Below are 22,090 nucleotides of genomic sequence, written 5' to 3' on the forward strand. Positions count from 1 at the left end.
ACCAGTATGGAAGTAATGTATATAACTTTGACTAATTGACTATGGCAACAGGATATTTTCCGCATGACGGTGGTTGGGTCATCAGTGTTTCCTGTCACCTTCACACCTGGATGTAGACGACATAACCGTAATTTATATAGACTTTAATTCCTTTAGAACTCATTACGTATGAACTTTGATTCTCTAAACTGTGTAGTTAAAGCAGCTCTAGTATTTTAATTCTAGTCGATGGCAGACATTTTTGATCAGCTGAGAGTGTCATAGGAGCCCATGTATTAATACGGTCACTATTAGCCCTCTCATAGTGGATAAATTAATATAAAACATCCTACCCAGTAGTTAACGTTTTTTAGAGAATCCAAGACTCTCCAGGATCTCGATGTGAGCGTCTATAACCAACGCACCTGTTTACAGAACGTAGGGATGGTGGTGGTTTTGTTAATGATTCCGTCCATTTAGCGCCTCTCTCACTACACTGCCAGCAAGTGCACTGCCACCATATTGATATAGGTAAGATGAAGTCACATTTGATTGTTTTATAACATGCATTTCTTCTATATGAAAGTTTATTAGCACTTCGTTAACCCTTTCAAACTGGCCTACCGTAGTCCTTCCCGCTGCATTTCCCTTAACCTATTTACTGCTTGTCATTACACTGCCAGTAAATACGCAACAGTCATAGCAGCAAAGGTAAGTTAGTCACAGTTAATCGTTGTATAGCATAGATTTCCATTGTGTATCAAATTCATTAGTATTTCGTTCGTTCCTGACAAGGCTGACCCGTTTGACAAGCCTACGTTTATGCTTATTCATTTATTTATCATTTATCGCCTCTGTCATCACATCTCCAGCAAATACACGGCCATGACCAAGTTAAACGTAGGATAAAAAATTGTATACTTGTTCTGTAACGTGTATTTTCAGTGATACAAAAGACGATCCAGTGTTTCATTAGCCAACCAAGCCCGCATTATAGTTGAATTTGCCATGCTTATGTGATATTTGTTTAGCCTTGAGGGATGAGTCTCCCTGGCTCCTCAAATTAACCCTTCAACCTGACTACACTTGGCCAGCAGCAAAGTAGAAAGAGTCAGGGATCTTCAGTTAAAACAAGTACACTATAGAAGTCATGGATGTGTTGATGTGATTTGATTTATCAGGAAATAGGTTGATATTGGTGGCTGACTGCTTCGGTGGTTTATAATTGTTTCTGTACAGTCTCTAAGATTGATTGGTTAGGCTGTGAGTCTGCCCAGAATGACACATATAGCCTGGTAGTTGTTGAACCAGTCCTGCCTACCTTTTAGCTTTCATATGTTTATCTATCTATTGCCAGACGCCATAATCCCATAAGGGGTGGCCACTTGACTTTGAGTTACTTATTTTACAGGGAGGGGCACTAACCCTCCACCAACCCACTCGTTGACATGTAGGGAGCACGTATGGGTTGGTTATATGGTAACCACCCAGCGTTGTAAATGGTTTCTTGGCTTACATATGTACAGTATTTATATTATTTATGACACAAAACAACTGGGTAAACTTTCCCCCTACACCAGGCTGTCTATCTATAGCCAGGCGCCTTAATCCCGTAAGGAGTGGCAACAAACAGATCTCCTCCATGTCACCCTGTCCTCTGCCTTTACACTGCCCTCCCCCTAACTCACACCCCTCTCCCTCATATACAGTACCTCTCCACTCCATCCCTCCATCTCATCCCCAGTCTCCCCCTCCTTCTTCCCCTGGGAATGAATTAAGAAAAGTAATCCAACCCAAACTCATTATAAAATCCATGTGTTGGCATTGAACAGCGTATAATGAGAGCAGGTTATCACTCCTTCATAGTGTGGGAGGCAGTTGAAAATGTGCCTAGGATTGCCAGTGTAGTAATTTATTGACAACATTAAAATACCGATATGCCATATGGAGAGGATGGAGAGTGAGAGACTGACAAAGAGAGTGTACCGTATGTGATTGAAGTGGAGGGTGGAAGAGGGAGGGGGAGGCCAAGGATGAGATGGAGGGATGGAGTGGAGAGGTACATGAGAGAGAGAGGGGTGTGAGCTGGGAGCAGGGCAGTGAAATGGAGGAGGACAGGGTGACATGAAAGCGATTTATTTGTGGCCACCCCTTACAGGATTAAGGCATTTGGCAATAGATAGATAGATAGATTAAACTTATTTTTGAGAGATTTTTATATTTATGGAGTCCTGTGTATCTGGTGTTCAAGCTTATGTGGGTCCATTTAAGGTAAGGATGGTAAGTAAAAAGTAACTCACCATTAGTTTCCGGGGAGGTTCAATTACAGGCATACTTTAATGTGTTTTATTCACCTGGTGTCATTTCATCATCATCATCCTTGTCAAATTCCTCTTTTTGTCATCATCATCCTTGTCAAATTCCTCTTTTTGTCATCATCAGCCTTGTCAGAATTCGACTCATCATCATCATCAAATTCTTCTCCAGCATCATCATCCTTATCAAAATTTCTCTCATCATCATCATCATCCATGTCAAAATTCCTCTCTTCATCATCATGTTGCTCCCTGCCAGTAGCCGCCAAACAGGGGATGGCCATGACAGAAACACCTCCAGGCTACTTTATCTTCACACACATCTCTCACTCTCAAACATTCCTCTTCCTCTTCCCTCCCTCTCACCAGAATATTCCACTCCTTTCTTCCATACCTCTCGCTTTCTCCAATACTCCTCATCCTCCTGTCTCACCAGTATGCTGTTCCACTCTTTTCTTCCATAACCCTCTCACTCTCAGAAACTCCTCTTTCATTTCCTCCTCTCACACCAATATACCAGAACTGCTTCACTCTCTCAAACACTCCTTTTCCGTTTCCTCCTCTGTAACCAATATGCTGTTCCACTATTCAGGAAAACTCTAAATTTGAAGAAATGATGATTGAATGCCAAAAGTAGCATTTTATTTATTTTTTAGAATACCTTTCATACCTACACAAGCCTTACTTTGGATAAAACTAGGGCCATATTATTGTCCTTATGTGACACAATTCATGTTGTTCACTGGCAGAGTAAAATGATATTGCAGCTGTACATCCTTACCATGGCACTTCTTGGCCACCACTATATTGTACTGTAATTCAGATCTATAACTGCAGCAGTAGGGATGGCAGTTTTATGCAGAACTGAAGTGGAAGGAGTTTCTGTCAGGATGGAATGACCATCGTTCATTCAGTTTCTGTAGCACTGCCTTCAGGTGATGGAGTGACAAGCCAGATGGTTTCTTGTAAACCAGGAAACCAGTTACTGTACTGGGTGGTAACCAAATGGTGTCTCAGGGTTTAATGGGTCAAGGTGCTCCAGCCAGATTGAGCCTATAAGAGTTTACATCCAAGGGATGGTTGTGGTTTATTGCTTACATAATGTCCCCCAGGGGTGAGTGAGGTTGGTCACCCTCACCTTAAATGTCAGGACTGAGTAACCTGCTGAGACCTTACTTTGGTGTCCTTCAGAGTTATTGTCATAGCAAGACTTCATAGCACCTCGTCCTATCCATTTAATTGTGATTTTACTCAACCAATAAATTATTTATGTTGGTTCACTATGGACTATTTTGCATCAGTAACATACTGTTTAAGAAGATGCTGAGGTGTAGTGGGTGGAATAAATCAGTGCAAAAGATATGGTACAAAATATCCAGAGACAGTAACAATAACAGCCCTTGTTTTTATTATATCCTCAGTAAGAATGATACAGCAGATGCTATGAAGGGTTACCTTGATCTGTCTGTCTGTCTATCAGTCAGCTTATATTTATCTATCTGTATCTCTCTGTCTACCGGTATCTATCTAGAACCAGACACTTGAATCCTATAACAAGTGGTCACAAACAAATCTCCTCCATGTCACCTTGTCCCCCACCATCAATCTGTCCCTTCAGCTTGCATCCTTTTCTCATAGACCTTTCAACCTCATTCCTCCATCTCATCCTCAGTCTCCCTCTCCCCCTTCACCCCTCCATCTCACATATACTCTCCCAGTCAGACTCATATACCTCTCCACCCCACCCCTCTATCCCATCCTCTGTTGCCTCTCCCCCTCCTCCAGCTCTTTCCCCTCCACCTTCTTCACATACACTCTCTTGGTCAGTCTCTTTTTCATACACATCTCCACCCCATCCCTCCATCTCATCCTCTGTCTCCCCTTCCCTCCTACCTCACAGACAAACGCACTTCTAGTCAGTTTCTTACCTTCCTGCTGCATCCCTCCATCTCATCCTCTGTCTGCTCCTTCCCCCCTACCTCACAGACATACACACTTCTAGTCAGTCTCTTAATCTCCACGGCATCCCTTCATCTCATCCTCGGTCTGCCACCCCTCTCCCCTTCACCCATCATTTTCCTAGTCAGGCTCCTAAACCCCTCCACCCCATCCCTCCATCTCATCCTCTGTCCGCCCCTCCCCCTCCACCTCACTGGCGTACACTGTCCTTAGTCTTATGCCTCTCCATCTCATCCTCGGCCTCCCTCTCCCCCTTCCACCTAACACGTCCACTCTCCTAATCAGTCTCTTACCTCATCACTCCATCCTACCATCTAATCCTCTACCTCACTGACACTCTCCTAGTCAGTCTCTCACTCTTCCCCTCCACTGTTTGGGGTATTGAACAGCGTATTCTATTGTTAATCTATTGTTGTAACTCAGCATTCAAATACGGTGCTTTTATTTAGCATACGGGAGAGTTAGGGTTTTGCTTGAGAGAGAGAGAGAGAGAGAGAGAGAGAGAAACTTCCCCCACCTCCCGCCTTTCCGACGTTAGCAAAGTCTTCCCACCCCCCGTATCTTTCATCCTCCCCATCTCTCTCTCTCTCTCTCTCTCTCTCTCTCTCTCTCTCTCAGCCGGGAAACACGCAATCGGACGCAATATCATACCGTGAAAGGAGCTAAGTCACCTGAACTCTATGAAGAACCAGGTAAATCCATTATGGGAGGATGTAGTGTCAACCCAACCTCATATGATGTCAATTTTCAGTCATCTGGATTTTTGCTTAACGTGGCAGTTTTAATCAATCCGAGCCACCACAGTCGTCTCATGTGGTTGACTGCATCCCATCCACCACAGTCGCCTTCTCATATGCTGGAGAGAGACACATTTCACGTTCTTACATTTGTGGAAAGTTTCTAGTGCTGTAGCCTGGAATGGAACCCAGTGTCAGGTAAGCAAGCAGAGGAAAGATTCACTCTGCACTGTCAAAAGTTTGTAGTGGAGTTGTGTAGCCAAATGAAAGAGATTTACGCTCGAGGAAGACTATATACTTGCAAAGCTGCTGATCAAAGAAGTGTGAAGTCAGTTTATCAACATGCAGTCCACTTTCCAACCTTCGTCACAGAATTAGACTTTGTTGTTTTGCAAGACTCACACTGTGCAAAAGAAATCCTGCAAACTCTGAGCCACAAGACAGCCTCTTTGTGGCAGGAACAACCTATTATCAGTGATAATCGGGTGAAACTTGGTGTGCTTAAAGTTTGTGTGGGCCCCATTCCCCTTCATGTGTCGAGAGTTTTTTTTCCCAAGTCTGCGATTAAAGCAAAGCAAGCAAAAGCAAGCAAAAGACTACAAGCAAGCACAGTGTCAGACCGATTAGCCTACTCACAAAACAAGGTATATCACGTGAAGAGGTGGCCTGTCACTAATGCATACCTTTATGTGTACTCAGTCACGTAAAATCTGGCAAGGTCATTAACGATACTTGGGGAGAACATGCCATAGTGTACAGACAAGATTTATCCATTACTCCCAGTCCATGTATGCAACAGGTCAACTCTGGAACTGTCCTCCTCTGTCTGTCCCTCTACCTCTGACATCTCTCAAACGCAGTGTCCAGGCATCTCGAAGTGAGCGGACCGTGAATATGACTCCATGTTATCTTGTTTTATTTTTCATGGAGGGAACAGTCTTATGGGCTTCTAGTCTTTGGTTCCTCTTCCTTACATAAAAAGAAAAAGGCAGTTCTTCACCTTTGGCTGCCCGATATTGCCTGAGGTTATGTTGATCCCCTCCCATGGTTCTTATCAGCACTTATCAGCTATTTTTCGTATATAGGAGGTTTGGGTTCAGTCTGTGGCTTTTCAAATAGGCCATCTTGGTTTTTTTCTTGGCTGGCAGCACTAGCGATAACAGGTTTCAGTTCAGTGTTGCTCAGGCTGTTGGAGGGGATGGGTGTGCCCTTCGCTCTCTCCGTCCGTCCATCCTACGCTTGAACAGCCATACTTTGGGTGGACATGTATTATTTTGAAATTTTGAGATTACTCGATGAATGGATGGGGATGTTTTGACATTGAGTTTCGGTGCTAGTGTGTATGAAATATTTTTAAAGTTTGCTATGTTCAGAAATGCCAAAGTGGAAATGAGTAAGTAGTGGGAAAATTTGTTTGTGAATGTGTGCCAGTGGTGTGTGGTTTAAGTGCATCTATACTCTGTTCACCTTAACTGGGTGTAAAATTACCTTATCCATCATGAAAGCAGAGTGGTAACAAGGGATTTACACTCAGAATCAGTGCTGGTCACGAAGAAGTGCTGTGAAAAGGATGTAGAGTCGTAGAATTGACTTGTTCTACTCCTGAGCTACGTGAAATATAAGCAGAGAAAGGGAGGAAAGTCGCCAGGTAAAAGTGAATAAGTTGAAGGAAGACAGGGGATGAGAAATACCTGCATTACTCTTTAAATAATTTTGAAGGGATGTTACATAAGACTGATATTTGAACGAAGAAAGAAAATAAAGTGAAAAAGAAGAGGAAGAGTTGAAAATATATGCCAACTGGATGAATTTTAAAGTTTTGGAAAGAAATACCCACACAACGAAAATAATAAGAAACGAATTTAAAAAGAAAACGAACTCTCTAGAAAGTTGTGATTTAAAAGAACTCAGGAAAGAGAGAGAGAGAGAGAGAGAGTTTAAATCGTCATTGAAGAAAGAAAAAAAATCGCAGTCTGACCTTTGAAACGGGTATGTAGAAATCAGGGTTTACACGCATTTATCATTATCATTATTTTTATCATTGTGACCTATTTCTCTCTCTCTCTCTCTCTCTCTCTCTCTCTCTCTCTCTCTCTCTCTCTCTCTCTCTCTCAAGGACTGCAAAGGCGATCAGGTTAAAACTAACTCAGCTTAATGGCAGGTACATAAACCCCACACACCTAGCGGGCCTTTAGAGCTTCTGGGGCTCCATCTTCAGTCCCCTCATGAACAGAACAACTCTAGTACTCTATTTCAGACGATTTTATTCAGCAGAGAGGGTTATAGGAGCCAGGAGTCGAGATTTTTACTATTGTATTATTTATTCCCTCCCCCCTCATGGTAAGGAAGAGTTTACCATGGTCTAGGAGCCTGAGAGAGAGAGGGAGAGAGACAGACAAACAGAGAGAGAGAGAATTAATTGGGATTGAAAATTAGCGAGGTGGGCATCTGACTTGCGTAAACGAAGACATTGAAGAGAGAGAAAGAGAGAGAAAGGGGGGGGGGTCCAGGCAGTGGGGATTCCCTTGCTGTTATATATTTTCTCTGTCTTGGTCAAAAATTACCATCACTATCTCTAATAATGAAATTTAGCAATAGATTAACACGCGAATAGTAATAGACACGAAGAAGTGCTGTGGAAAAGAGGTAGTGCACGAATAATAGTCACGAAGAAGTGCTGTGGAAAGGGTGTTGTGCACGAATAACAATACTAGTGAAGTGTAGGAATATACTAGTCACGAAGAAGTGCTGTGGAAAGGATGTAGTGAAGGAATGATAGTCACGAAGAAGTGCTATGGAAAGGATATAGTGCAAGAATAAGAATAATAGTCACGAAGAAGTGCTGTGGAAAGGATGTTGTGCAGGAATAATAGTAATAGTCACGAAGAAGTGCTGTGGAAAGGATCGGTAGATGTTTGAAGAGGAATTAAAGAAGTGTGGAAATTGTAAGGCTTCACTTGTAGTTCCCCCCCTCTCTCTCTCTCTCTCTCTCTCTCTCTCTCCATAACTCACTCTTATCACTTATCAGTCTGGCGTAAATGAAGAGAGAGAGAGAAAAAAACACTAAAGGACAAACATACCTCCTATAGAACTAAACATTAATATTGTTAGGAAGGCTGCTGTGTGTGTGTGTGTGTGTGTGTGAGAGAGAGAGAGAGAGAGAGAGAGAGAAACTAGCATTAACATTCCTAGCTTGGCTGTTATTTCCTGACCTGAATTAAGCTGAAGGATGTTTTAGACACGTGTTTCTCTCTCTCTCTCTCTCTCTCTCTCTCTCTCTCTCTCTCTCTCTCTCTCTCTCTCTCTCTCTCTCTCTAATTATAAATAAACAGGCAGCTGAAGCAACCTTGGGGACACTGTCTTTAATGAGAAGAAACATCACTGTACAGAAGACCATCGTGTTGTTTATTTGTGGCGTGAGTTGTTTGTTTGTGGCGTAAGTTGTTTATTTGTGGCGTGAGTTGTTTATTTGTGGCGTGAATTGTTTATTTGTGGCGTGAGTTGTTTGTTTGTGGCGAGTTGTTTATTTGTGGCGACAGTTGTTTGTTTGTGGCGTGAGTTGTTTATTTGTGGCGTGAGTTGTTTATTTGTGGCTTGAGTTGTTTGTGTGGCGTGAGTTGTTTATTTGTGGCATGAGTTGTTTATTTGTGGCATGAGTTGTTTATTTGTGGCATGAGTTGTTTATTTGTGGCGTGAGTTGTTTATTTGTGGCATGAGTTGTTTATTTGTGGCATGAGTTGTTTATTTGTGGCATGAGTTGTTTATTTGTGGCATGAGTTGTTTATTTGTGGCGTGAGTTGTTTATTTGTGGCGTGAGTTGTTTATTTGTGGCATGAGTTGTTTATTTGTGGCATGAGTTGTTTATTTGTGGCATGAGTTGTTTATTTGTGGCATGAGTTGTTTATTTGTGGCTTGAGTTGTTTATTTGTGGCGTGAGTTGTTTATTTGTGGCGTGAATTGTTTATTTGTGGCGTGAGTTGTTTATTTGTGGCGACAGTTGGGAGTCACCTTCACCCCATCAACAGTCAAATTACAAGTTAAAAGAAGCATCAGATGGCAAGAGTTTAGAGCAATTTACAGACGATTATATAACACAAAACCACATCAAAGCATCAGTAATTATATCACCTGCTCAGTCTAATAAAACTAAGTAAAAAAGAAAATCAGTACAAGTAAAGTTAAACCAGAAAAAACAAGAAAAATGTTAAGGTAAAAAAAAAAAAAATTGACCAAAATAGCCAAGTACAGCCAAGCCCACAGGTAAAAGTATCAGTAATTACGTCACCTGGTCAGTCTGTAATAAAACTAAGTAAGAAAAGGCAGTATAAATAAAGAAATTAAACCAGTAAAGTCAAGAAAAAGGACAAGGTAAAATTAAGACCAAAATAGCCAAGTACAGCCAAACATATAAACCATAATACTCGGCTACTTACATTAAAAACACAAGAGGTCAAGGGAAGTGTCATTGCAGTACCGTCAACACATACTCGACTAAAAGCTCCCGGGCAAAGAGGACAGGAGACGAGTAGATGGGATGGTCAGATTCAAAGGCTAGTGATTTCAGTATCCTTAGCAGCTTGTTTAGGTTCAAATCTTCTGTGCCTACATTAATACAAGCCTGTGTGGTTTATCAGTACACGTGTCATTACTGTAATACATCGGCAAAACTATACGCCAGCTAAGGGTTCGTATCTTTTGGGGTCGAGCAGTGAGGACAAACAGACCATTAGCCAAACCATCGTATAGCGCCAGACGTAAACATTGCATAAACTGTAACCAGCCCATCCACTTTGACAGAACCATCCTGTAGCACCACACGTAAACATTGCTGACATCTAACCACCCCACCCACTTTGACTACTCCATTAGCCAAACCATCGTATAGCGCCAGACGTAAACATTGCATAAACTGTAACCACCCCATCCACTTTGACTGACCGTTAGCCAAACCATCCTGTAGCACCACACGTAAACATTGCTGACATCTAACCACCCCACCCACTTTGACTACTCCATTAGCCAAACCATCGTATAGCGCCAGACGTAAACATTGCATAAACTGTAACCACCCCATCCACTTTGACAGACTATCAGCCAAACCATCCTGTAGCGCCAGACGTAAACATTGCTGACATCTAACCACCCCGTCCACTGTGACACCTCAGTCCTCATTGTCTGTGCGAACTGTCTAGCTGAGTCTCGGTTAACGGTGCAGCGTAGGTCATCACTAGCTAGCAATGATACTACCCTTGACCTTTTGTGTTTTGACGGTAAGTAGCTGACCGTTATGCTTTACCTGTGGACTTGGCTTGACTTGTTATTACCTTGTCCTTTACTTGGGTTTTTTGGTGTAACGTCTTTGTATTGATTTTTACTTATTTTTTTTTATAGGCTGACCATCTGATATAATTACTGATGCATTTATATCGTTTAGTGTTTGGTTTTTATAATGAAGTCTGTAAATTGCTGTAAATTCTTGGACATGGCTGTGGGAGTGGACTCAGTCTGCTGGTGTGGGCGTGGCTGTGGGAGTAGAATCAGTCTGCAGGTGTGGGCACGGCTGTGGGAGTAGAATCAGTCTGCTGGTGTGGGCATGGCTGTGGGAGTAAAATCAGTCTGCTGGTGTGGGCATGGCTGTGGGAGTAGAATCAGTCTGCTGGTGTGGGCGTGGCTGTGGGAGTAGAATCAGTCTGCTGGTGTGGCCGTGGCTGTGGGAGTAGAATCAGTCTGCTGGTGTGGGCGTGGCTGTGGGAGTACTGTACATTGCTACTTGATGTTTTTTGTAACTTGAACATTGCCTGATGATGGAGTAAATGTGTCTATCAAACTCGCCACAAATAAAACATGATCGTCTTATGTCCAGTGCTGTGTGTGTCTGTTTCTGTCTTTCTGTGTGTGTGTGTGTGTGTGTGTGTGTGTGTGTGTGTGTGTGTGTGTGTGTGTGTGTGTGTGTTGAGATGGCCACAAACAAGATCCCTCCATATCAGCATTTTTTTTTCTTGTCAGACACAGCATCTACCCCTCCCCTCTCCCACCACTAATCCATCCCATCCCTGCATTTCATCCTTGGTCTCCCCCTCCCCCTCCACCTCCACCTCACTCATACACTCCTAGTCAGTCTCATATACCCCTCCACAGCATCCCTCCCTCTAATCCTTGGTCTCCCCCTCCTCCCCCTCCACCTCAAGCACTTTCATTCTAAATTTGTGTAGTTGTCCAGTTCTCTCAGGTGAAAACAAAACAACTAAGGGTTTATATCCATTAATTTTAACTAGATTTTCGCCCATTTTCATTTTCTAAGGCCCAGCATCCTTTCCATAGCACTTCTTCGTGACTAGCATCTTATAATAGTGTTAATATCTTGCTACGACTCAGTAAGACACTATTAAGATTCATCCTTGCCATAGCACTTCTTCGTGACTAGCACCATAATGTAGTTCTTGTTACAACTTGATGGAATAAAGCAAGACTAAGGTTCAGTATCGCTTCCATAGCACTTCTTCGTGACTAGCATCATATTCTAGTGATAATCTACGCCCATACACCTTTTACTCTAACTTGGCCTAAAATTACAATCTCTCCATCGTGAATCCGGAGTTTTAAAAATAGATTAACACTAGAATATGATGCTAGTCACGAAGAAGTGCTGTGGAGAGGGTGTAGAGCCGTAGTACTATCCTTTTCCTTCACTACCATACGAGAAATATGCTGCCAAAGGACGAAAATGTGCGCCAGCTTAAAGTGAAAGGAGGATAGCATGGTGTGGCTTGGTTGTTAGGCTGTGTGTCTGAAGATGCAGATGCGGGGAGAGAGAGAGAGAGAGAGAGATTTTACTTGCGTACATGTAATGATTTTGTGTGTGTGTGTGTGTGTGTGTAAGAGAGATAGAGACAGATTTTTACTTGCATACATTGTACGGTAATGATTTTTTTTTGTGTGTGTGTAAGAGAGATTTTTTACTTGAGTACATATAGTGACTGTGTGTGTGTGTGTGTGTGTGTGTGTGTGAGAGAGAGAGAGAGAGAGAGGTAGTGTTATGCGGGTGTTTTATGTTGATATATGTGGGTGAGGGTTTTCAAAGATGTCATGAATTTATTTTATTGTTCCCTTAGACGATTTTAGTCAGCTTGAAGAGACTGAACTGGGAGGGATAGATAGATAGGTAGGTAGATAGATTGATGGATAGATAGATAGGTAGGTAGATAGATTGATAGATGGATGGATGGTTAGATATATGTTAGATAAATGCAACATACCGGTACGTAGATTGAAGGAGAGAGAGAGAGAGAATGGCAGGATTTCCGGTCGGTAGGGTACTTTGAATCAGGGTAAGACCTTGTGATGATGATGATGATGAGGAGGAGGAGGAGGAGGAGGAGGGAGAGGAGGAGGAGAAGGAAGAGGTGGAGGAGGAGGAATAGAAGGGAGAGGAGGAGTAGGGTGGTTGTGATGATGGATGATGATGAGGAGGAGGAGGAGCAGGAGGAGGAGGGTGGTGGTGGTGGTGGTGATGATGAGGAGGAGGAGGATGAGAGGGTGGTGGTGGTGGTGGTGGTGGTGGTGATGATGATGATGATAGAATTAGTGGGACCACATGAACCGTCAGGCACCAAAGAGGAAGTAAAAATAAAAGGGGTTACGAGAACAAGTATTACCTCAAAATATCACACGACACATACCAAGGAATGAGGGAGGGAGGGAAGAGAGTGGGAAGAAGAGAAAGTGAGGGAGAGAGAGAGAGAGAAAGAGAGAGGGTGGGTGGGTAAGGACAGGGAGGTACTGGAAGAGAGAGAGAGAGGGGAGGGGGGGGTGATTGACCGAGGTTCCTTAAGGTGAAAGTGAAAGACGCTGTGTGTGTGTGTGTGTGTGTGTGTGTGTGTGTGTGTGTGTGTGTGTGTGTGTGTGTGTGTGTGTGTGTGTGTGTGTGTGTTTCCTTTCTCAGTTACCACATAATCTTCGTCTTCCTTCATTCTCTCTCTCTCTCTCTCTCAGCTTCTTATCGAAATTTTCAGAGAGAGAGAGAGAGAGAGAAAAGCATGTGAGGGAGTTACGGGGCAAGAGTGTCACTGTTGGTGACCCCACTTTAAAAGGTCGAGAGAGAGAGAGAGAGAGAGAGAGAGAGTCATACATACGTAAATTTGGCCAAACATCTCTCTCTCTCTCTCTCTCTCTCTCTCTCTCTCTCTCTCTCTCTCTCTCTCTCTCTCTCTCTCTCTCCCCCCCACATAGTTGTTTACAAATACCCCTATGTGTTAAGGAAACAATTGAGTGTTAGTCCTTGAGAGAGAGAGAGAGAGAGAGAATTTGTATGTTTAGCCTTCTTCACTGTTGGCACATACAATCCACACACTATACTAACAGTAGAATATGATGCTAGTCACGAAGAAGCGCGGCTGCAAAAGGACAGGAATCTAGGCCAAGTTAAGGTGAAAGGAATATGTCAGTGTAACCAGTGTCTAAAGGATGTTTTTTGATGCGTGTTGCTATTGCGTCAGATGTTGCAACGCCATCCCTTTCGCGATTTATTTTACATAGCCTTTGAATACTCCATGTGGTATCAGTACGAAGTATATGGTTATAGATAGATAGAGAGCGTAGTGTAATAGATAAAGATTATCATTGCAGTGTAGTGATAGTGTGTGTGATAGAGTGTTAGGAGAAATATATTGAGGTGGTTTGGCCATGTGGAGAGGATGGAGAGTGAGAGACTAACTAGGAGAGTGTATGTGAGGGAGGTGGAAAGGGGAGGGGGCGAACGAGGATGAGGTGGATAGCGGAGAGGTATATGAGAGAGGAGAGTGTAAGTTTGAGGGAGGACCGCGAAATTGCAGGGGACAGGGCGACATGGAGGGGATCTGTATGTGGCCACGCCTTATGCGTTTGAGGCGTCTGACTGCAGAAAGATATATAGACAGATAGATAGATAGATAGGTAAAGAGATGGATAGATTTTCGTCCATTTCATGTAGCTCAGTGGCAGAACTGAACTAGAGTGATACATAGGATTATATGGTGTAGTGTAGGGTAGTGTAGTGTAGTGTATTGTGGTGTAGTCAGTGTTGCACAATCACGTAATCATTGCAGCAGCGGGTATGTTGTGTGTTGCTGTATTGTTGCTGTGATTGGTGATGTGGCCTTGGCTACCATAGATTGCAGTCCTGTCACAGAGAGAGAGAGAGAGAGAGAGAGAGAGAGAGATTCCCAATAGTTTAAGCCTTTGTGTACTTGGAGAGAGAGAGAGAGATTCCCAATATTTTAAGCCTTTGTGTACTTGGAGAGAGAGAGAGAAGGGGGGAGGGGGGTATGGTATTTGGCGTAAGGTAGAGTAGCACAAGGTTAGGTACGATTATCACCACTAACGCTAGAATATGTTGCTAGTCACGAAGAAGTGCTGTGACCATGAAAAGCCGTAGTATTCTCATTGCCACTGAGCTATAACAGTAGATGAACACTAGAATATAATGCTAGTCACGAAGAAGTGCTATGGAAAGAATGTAGAGCCGTAGCATTATCTTTTCCTGTCTCAAATGCAACAGGGAATAAGCTGCTAAAGAATGAAAATCTGGAGAGAGAGAGAGAGAGAGAGAGAGAATGACAGTCACAGCATAAATTACACATTGATCTTTCACATGCACACAAAGCTTCTCTCTCTCTCTCTCTCACACACACACACACACACACAACTATGACTCACACTGCAACTAAGGTGGCATGTGTGTGTTTGTTGTGTGTATATTTGCATGTGTATGTATTTGTGTTTATATGTACACATGAGAGAGGGGGGGAGGGAGGTTGATAGATACACAGATAAATAGATAGCTTGAGGGAGCTGATAGATTGATAGACAGATAGATAGATAGATAATAGCTGAGAGAGAGGGAGAGCTTGATAGGTAGAGAGAGAGAGAGAAGCAGGATGTTGATTCTTTTGTGTATTTCAGGCCTTGACAACTTCTTAGCAACCCTAATGAGTCTCCTTGGTTACTAGTGTGCATCTAGCCTAGCAGAGATCCCTAACCCCTCTTTGATCAGCTGATGGCCAGATGCAGTTGGATAGGAGGACAAGTTTGACTAGTGACCAAGGAGACTCATTCCCACCTCATATCTAGAGTCACCAAATTTCACACAGTCATGAGTTAAGATTTTGAGTGTGGCCTAGTTCCATCAGATGAAGAGAGAGAGAGAGGACACATGGATAAAAGTTGAGAAAAAAAAGTGAGGTGAAATATTTGCTATGTTTGCTGGTGAAAGTGAATGTTGTTGCTGTCATCATTTTTTGTTGTTGGGAAGGAAGGGAAGGAGTGTTGTGGTGTTGATATGCATGTGATTGAAAGCATTAAGGGAGTTTGGCCATGTGGAGAGAATGAGAGATTCACTAGGAGTGTATGCGAGTGAGCTCTAGGGAGGGAGGGGAAGACTGAGGATGAGTTAGAGGGATGGAGTTATGAGTTGGAGGGAGGGCAGCCAAATGACAGAGTACAAGGCAGCATGGAGATGCTTTGTTTGTGGCCATCCCTTAGAGGGTTAAAGCATCTGGAGATAGACAGAGAGAGTGCTAGATAGATAAAAGGGTTAGAGAGAGAGAAATATTATGAAGTGAAAGATTATTACCATATTTTCCTTTAGGTAGGAAATTAGATGGGTTGATGATGATGATGATGATGATGATGATGATATGTCTCCCCTTCCCCACAGGACAATGACAACGCCAGAGAGTGAAGGTAGTGGAGGTGGCGGTGGTGTGGGCAAGAGTTGGGTGACGTTTGATGTAGACGAAGGGGCAAATCAGCAGTCCCCACCCTCAGATGGTGCAGCACCAGCCGTCATCGATGCCCAGTCAGTGCAGGTCAGGCAGAAAGAGAGAGAGAGAGAGAGAGGTTCATGGAGATGGATAATTTCTTTCATGAGTACCATTGAAATTTAAATGCTCATCATGGTATAGTGCACAGGCTGTTTTTTTAAATAGAATTTTTTGGGAAAAGTGTGCATTACATTATGGGAAACACTGCAGTATATACCGGTACCTGTATGTATGTGTGTATGTGTGTGTGTAGTACAAATGTTAATGTTTCTCCAGCAGGTAAGTCTTGAGAACCATCACAGTGGTACAACCAGTCCAGACCGGCCTGCCCCCGTCAACCGTACCATCTCTGAGCCGGGCAATGGTGTGCGTCGCCCCTCCCTCCCCACCCCTGCACCGGCCTCCACCAACACTGAGGCCAGGGTCACCATGTCCCTTAGTCCCACGCAGGTATACCCATCTCACTCATTCTGTCTATCTATCAATCTATCTGTCTGTTTATAGCCAGATGCCTTAATCCCATTAGGGGTGGCCACAAACAGATCCCTTCCATGTCACCTTGTCCCCTGCCATTCTGCTGACCGTCCCCCAACTACCCCCTCTCTCATACACCTCTCCACTCCATCCTTCCATCTCATGCTTGGTCATGCAGTCTAATTAGGCATAAATTTGTCATCTGCATCTTGTCTAGTGAGTTGTAGCAAAAGATTATTATTAGAATATGATGCAGTACTCTTCTAATTCAAATTTTTGCCATCTCAGCATCTTGAATACTGAGTTGTAACAATAGATTAACACTAGAATTGATGCTGTGTTCTTCATGCCCCAACTTGTCCTTTTTTTGCCATCTCATCATGAATGCTGAGTTGTAACAGTAGATTGATAATAGGATCTGGTACTATAGAAAAAATGCAGAGTCATAGCATTGCATTTTCCACCCATTGAGGGATAGGATTTAAGCTAAAAAAAGATGAAATTTTTGGCCAGGTTAAGGTGAAAGAAGTATAGGAAAAATAAGATATAAATGTGCATGTACTAAAGGAAATGATGGAATATTTTATTTGAATATTGAATAGCTGGTTTATATTGTCATGTGTAGTGTAATTTGCGTTAGAGAGAGAGACGAGTAATTAATTTTTTTCTCTCTCTCAACCAAGCTACACAATGTTCCTCTTCATGACCCCACTGCTCGCTCAACCACCCCTGCCACCACCACACCTACTGCACATCCACCAGTCATCAGGCAGGGATTCAGTAAGTAATTGCCAGTATATTTTTCTCTCATGTTTTTTTAGCACCATTGTTTGTGTATTTGAGGTGTACTAAACATTTGTGTACTTAAGCATTACTAAAATTTTTGTACTTGAGGTTCATTAACGTTTGTGTACTTGAGGTGTATTGATGTTTGTGTACTTGTACCAACAGGCAACGGTGAGGTAATTGTCACATTGCTGCCACAGAACACTTGCCTACCCTGGATCACACCTGCACAGTTCAGACCTGAGCTGGTGCCTGAGGAGCTGATGGCACGGGGACTTACTGTGAGTACTTTGTGCCTCTTTAGCATCATATATAAGTGGTGTTTGTACGTTTTGTAACACTTTCCCCCCAGTGATTTAGTCTGCACAATGGACCTTGATATCTACTTGTATGTTATTGAACGTTGTGGGGTAGATGTGGATGTGGTTGAAAAGATTAGGAGAAATACACTGAGGTGGTTTGGACATGTGGAGAGAATGGAGAATGAAAGACTGACTAAGCGGGTGTATGTAGGTGAGGTGGAGGGAGGGAGAGGGAGGGGTAGACTGAGGATGAGGTGGAGGGATGGAGTTGAGAGGTATATGAGGGAGGGGGGGGTGAGTTGGGGGGAGGGGAGTCAAATGGTGGGTGACAGAGTGACTTGGAGGCGTTTTGTCTGCGGCCACCCTTTGCGGGATTAGGGCGTCGGGCTATAGATAGATAGATAGATGTTATTGATGCAACCCACGTCGCAGCTAAAGCAACATAAATACCGTACAAGGGAATACTGTACTAAGGTGTAAGATGCAGAATATATTGCTGCTTTAAAGAATGACTAAATGTTCTCTCCTCCCTGTCTGGTCCACCCTTACAGCTGACGGTTGAAGACTATGTCCAAATAATGTCCCGTCTGGTCAACGACTACCGCTTCACCCTGTACAACGTCTGCTACAAACGCATCCTGATGGCCTGGATATTCCTCGGCTTTGTCATCCTTCTCTGCGTCCTGTTCTCTGGCCTGTCGCAGCTGGCATTGTTTGGGGCGGGCATTGGCTGGTTACTCGTCAATGCCGTGGCCATCTTCTTCTGTATGTGGGTCAAGATTAGGGTAAGTTTGTCTTCACACAGTTGTAATTGGGTGCATAAAACCTTAAAGATTTAGACGGGTGATGATTACTGAGTGCAGTTTCATTTTTTACAATCAAACAAAGCCTTAAAGCAGTTCATGGCTGATATCGACCTACTTACGTAGCATCTGCCTACCTACCTACCTACCTACCTTCCTGTATAGTTGTCTGTCTGTCTGCCAACCTGTGTATACTTGTACTTGTATGTCTGTCTGTCTGTCTACCTGTCTAATAATGATGTGTATGTGTTTTCTACAGCTGAACAAGGCCCTGGAGCAGTGCATGGCAGAGATCAACCTTCAGTTACTGCGGCACAAGATTCTGCTGGGCCTGGATGATCGGGGAAAGCTGTCCTGTCACAAAGTTAACCTCTGCTTCATCTACTTTGACACTCATGATTGTTTGGTGAGCACTGTTTGTTGTTGTTGTTGTTGTTGTGAGTACTAGGTAATGATAATGAGGACAATGATATGATGGTGATTATAGTAATATGGTGATGATGATGATGATGATGATGCTGAAACCCACTCTTCCTTCACCCCACAGAGCAAGCTACAGGAGATCATTGAGGAGGAGGAGAATGCGGGAAGGAATGTGACACGTGGGGAGGGTGCAAATGCAGCAGATGGGGCCAAAATCCCCACCTTGAGTCAGCGGCTGGAGATTGACGACTCCGACATCATCATCACTGGCACCACAAACACACGCATCTCTCGACAACAGGTGAGTTGTAGTATTTTATAGCTTTGTGTAGGGATGGTGGTTTGATGATTGATTGAAGGTGAATTGATGACGGATTGACAGGAAAGATTTTAGATAGGATAAGATAGCTGATTAAGTCATTGTCCTCATCATCATCACTGGTATCACAACACACGCGTCGTTCGACAGCAGGTGAGACAGATGGATTAATAATAAATTGAAGGTGAATTGATGATGGATTGACAGCAAATGTTTCTCAGTAGGATGAGCTTGGTGATTCAGTCATCATCATCATCATTGGTATCACAACACATGCAGGTGAGACAAAGATGGTGTTTGATGTTTTTGTGTTGGTACAATGGAATGGGGATGAATTGGTGGTGATTTGACAGGGAAGTATTTAGACAGGGTGAGATTAATGATTCAGACATCACCACCACCACCACCACCACAGCCACAACCACCACAACACCTGCATCTCTTGGCAGCAGGTGAAACAAAGGTACAGGTTGTGAGATTGACGATTTGGACATCAACATCGGTGGAAAGGCAAACACACGCATCGCTCAGTATTATTATTTTTTTTTTTTTTTATATAAACATAGGAGGGCAGGTATAAATAATGAAGAATTCAGTGATTAAAGGTAAGGTAGGGTATGTTTGAGTCTTTCTTCTTTTGTTTCTTTGATTTTTTACCCTTTTTTAGAATATTATTTTGATTTTTCTTTTTGTAGTTTCCAGGTGTGATTTCCTCTTTTTTTTTTTTTCTTTTTTTTTCAATATACTGTTGTTTTGATTTTCCATTGTCTTCCATTTTCTGTAGTGTCCTTTTGTGATTTTCTTCCTCAGTTTTCTTCTTTGTTTTCTTGTATATCGTTGTCTTGTTATTTTCTTTCTTGTGTCTGGATGTTTTAGTTTCATTTTGTGAATTTCTCCCTTGTTTTCCACTTTCTCTTTATTTTCTTTTTTTTTTCCTTTTATTTTAGTAGTTTCCATTTCTCTCTTTTTTTTTTTTTTTTTTTTCCCCTCCTGTCTTCCTTAAGCTGAATAAAAGTAAAAAGTTTATTCTAGGACAGTTCGTCTTCATTGACAGTTGTTTTGTTATTATCGTTTAGGCCGCTACACCTCACTGTCCACTGACTTAAATTGTCATGCATTACCTGAAGTACAGAACTAGAGTTGACCCAGCCCTGAGAAGGGTAATAGTGTGATTAGGTATCTTTATAAGCCAGGTACAGTATGTGTTCAGTGTCAGCTTTGTCATTGATTGTTACTGTAGTACGGTAGCTGTAACTCCTGGTTCATGTGAATGTGAACCTGGTGAACTGCAGGATGAAATTGCCTCTCTCCTGCAACCCACCATCTTCCTTTTGAGAGATAAGGAGGGAGCTGATGGGCATTTATATAAGCGACAGTGGAACCACATGGTCATATCAGGGCCATCACATTTGAGGAAGTTGAAGGTTATTCATATAACCAGGCAGCACCACAGCCCTTTTATATTGGTGCCACCACATGAAGGCATCCTTCACCAGCACCAGCTGGTTCTGTGATGTGAGGAAACTGGCAAATAAGGCTTACAGGTACTGTCAGAACTTAGACAGTTATGATGCATTTTAGTGTCCAGTGATTTTATTTATTCTGGGAGAGACTCACTTTATTCTTTACCACCTGTGCCCACACATTACCTGCTAAGTGTAGGAGAGACACTCGCAACTGGAGGAGTCAGATAAAACCATCATTAATTCCTTAAGTATGGAAAGTCTTTCCTGAGTTGAATAAAATCAGAAAATAATGGAAAAAATAACCAAAACCATAAATTATGTGGTTGCGACCCCAGGCCCATCTGGATACAAATCCAGTTGGCTGCAGCCTGAACTTGCCCTCCTGCAAGTAACCATCCTCCTTTTTGGAGATAGGGAGGGAGTTGAGGAATGTTTACATGATGGCAGTTATATTGATGCAAATGAAAGGATAAAGGAAGCATCTATCTCCAGCACCCTGGGTAACCCTGCTGCCATCAGATAACTTTATGTAACCTAGACTCTCCTCTATCCTTCCCTTACTACCTGCAACGCCAAGCCCCCACGAGTGACGAACAACCAAACAAAACACCCACTGCAGCTTGATGCAACTCTTGTCCCCGCAGGGATTCACTCGGCTTATTTTATTCAGCTTAGGATAGACTCTTGTGTAGCCCTCACAACCTGCCCCTACCCCAGACTACCCACTTAGCCGAGCCCCCAAGAGCAGTGCGCAGGTATTAACACACTCAGCCCCTGCAAATGGCCGCAACACATGTCATTGCAGGAACGCGCTCAACTCCTCTTGGGCCGGTACAGCCAGCGCTGGGCCAAAGACTTTCTGCGCAAACGCCTGGACTGGGCCTTCGATGCAGCGGCCAGACTGGAGGGTCTATCCCCTCCCCCGGCCCCACGTCACCTTCCCTCCGCACGATGCCCCTGCCAGTACATAGAGGAACACCTCAGGATTAAGTTCTCAAGGGGGCGCCACCAGGGCACTGGTGCAGGACCTTGCGGCTGCCTCTTTGAGTTCTGCAAGGATGCCGAACTGTAGACGTTGGATCTGTGTCTTAGAGTCGTATGCTTAAAACTTGCATGGTGAAGGAGAAGGCAGGCTAGTGATTTCAGGCAATATTTTTTATTTAAATGTGAGGAGAGTAGAAAGTGTGTGACTCCACAGGATCATTGTTGACTGCACTTTGCAAGTACAATAATCACGTACTCTTACTGGTGCAGAGAGGAGTTTTGCATCTGTATAACCTATAGAAGTTCTTACCCTCATTTGTCTGTTCAGTGGAGCCATATGTTTGGGTTACAGTGATGCAAAACATTTGCCCAAACCAGCAGGCATTTGATGTGGATGTTACCAAATAGGAAGTAGCCTATGAAATCTGTAAAAAATGAGAGAAAAAAAAAAAGACTGGCATTCCCCTTCACAATTTAAGTTTTAATAATATGATGATTGGGGCTGCACTTTGATCAGCAGATTCTACAAGGATGCTGAATTGTGGACATGAAATACGTGTGAGTCCTTTATAATACATAGAGGAGTGTCTAGGTACAGTCATCCCTTGTTTTTGTGGTATTTACTTTGCATGTTTGGGGTATTTGTTGAGGAGTAAGTCATCATAAAATACACTATACATTATTTGATTAGCATTCTTCAGAGGGAACCAGGCCACTCCCACACCTTGAATACCAAGTTGTGGT

At 43.1% G+C, this 22,090-nt stretch overlaps 1 protein-coding gene across 1 annotated transcript; it reads left to right on the forward strand.

Moving 5' to 3' along the window:
- The first annotated feature begins 409 nt into the window (after positions 1–409).
- LOC145399221 (transmembrane protein 268) lies at positions 410–21,464 on the forward strand. Its single transcript, XM_080271911.1, has 9 exons — positions 410–510; positions 15,684–15,834; positions 16,069–16,239; positions 16,947–17,043; positions 17,215–17,330; positions 17,903–18,136; positions 18,414–18,560; positions 18,702–18,878; positions 21,168–21,464. The coding sequence occupies exons 2-9, from the start codon at positions 15,688–15,690 to the stop codon at positions 21,432–21,434; spliced, it is 1,356 nt and encodes a 451-aa protein (XP_080128037.1). The 5' UTR covers positions 410–510; positions 15,684–15,687; the 3' UTR covers positions 21,435–21,464.
- Positions 21,465–22,090: the final 626 nt, after the last annotated feature.

This window comes from Coenobita brevimanus, chromosome 48 (genome assembly GCF_032717465.1).
Source record: "Coenobita brevimanus isolate Jiangsu-jjx chromosome 48, ASM3271746v2, whole genome shotgun sequence".
Classification (NCBI taxonomy): Eukaryota; Metazoa; Arthropoda; class Malacostraca; order Decapoda; family Coenobitidae; genus Coenobita; species Coenobita brevimanus.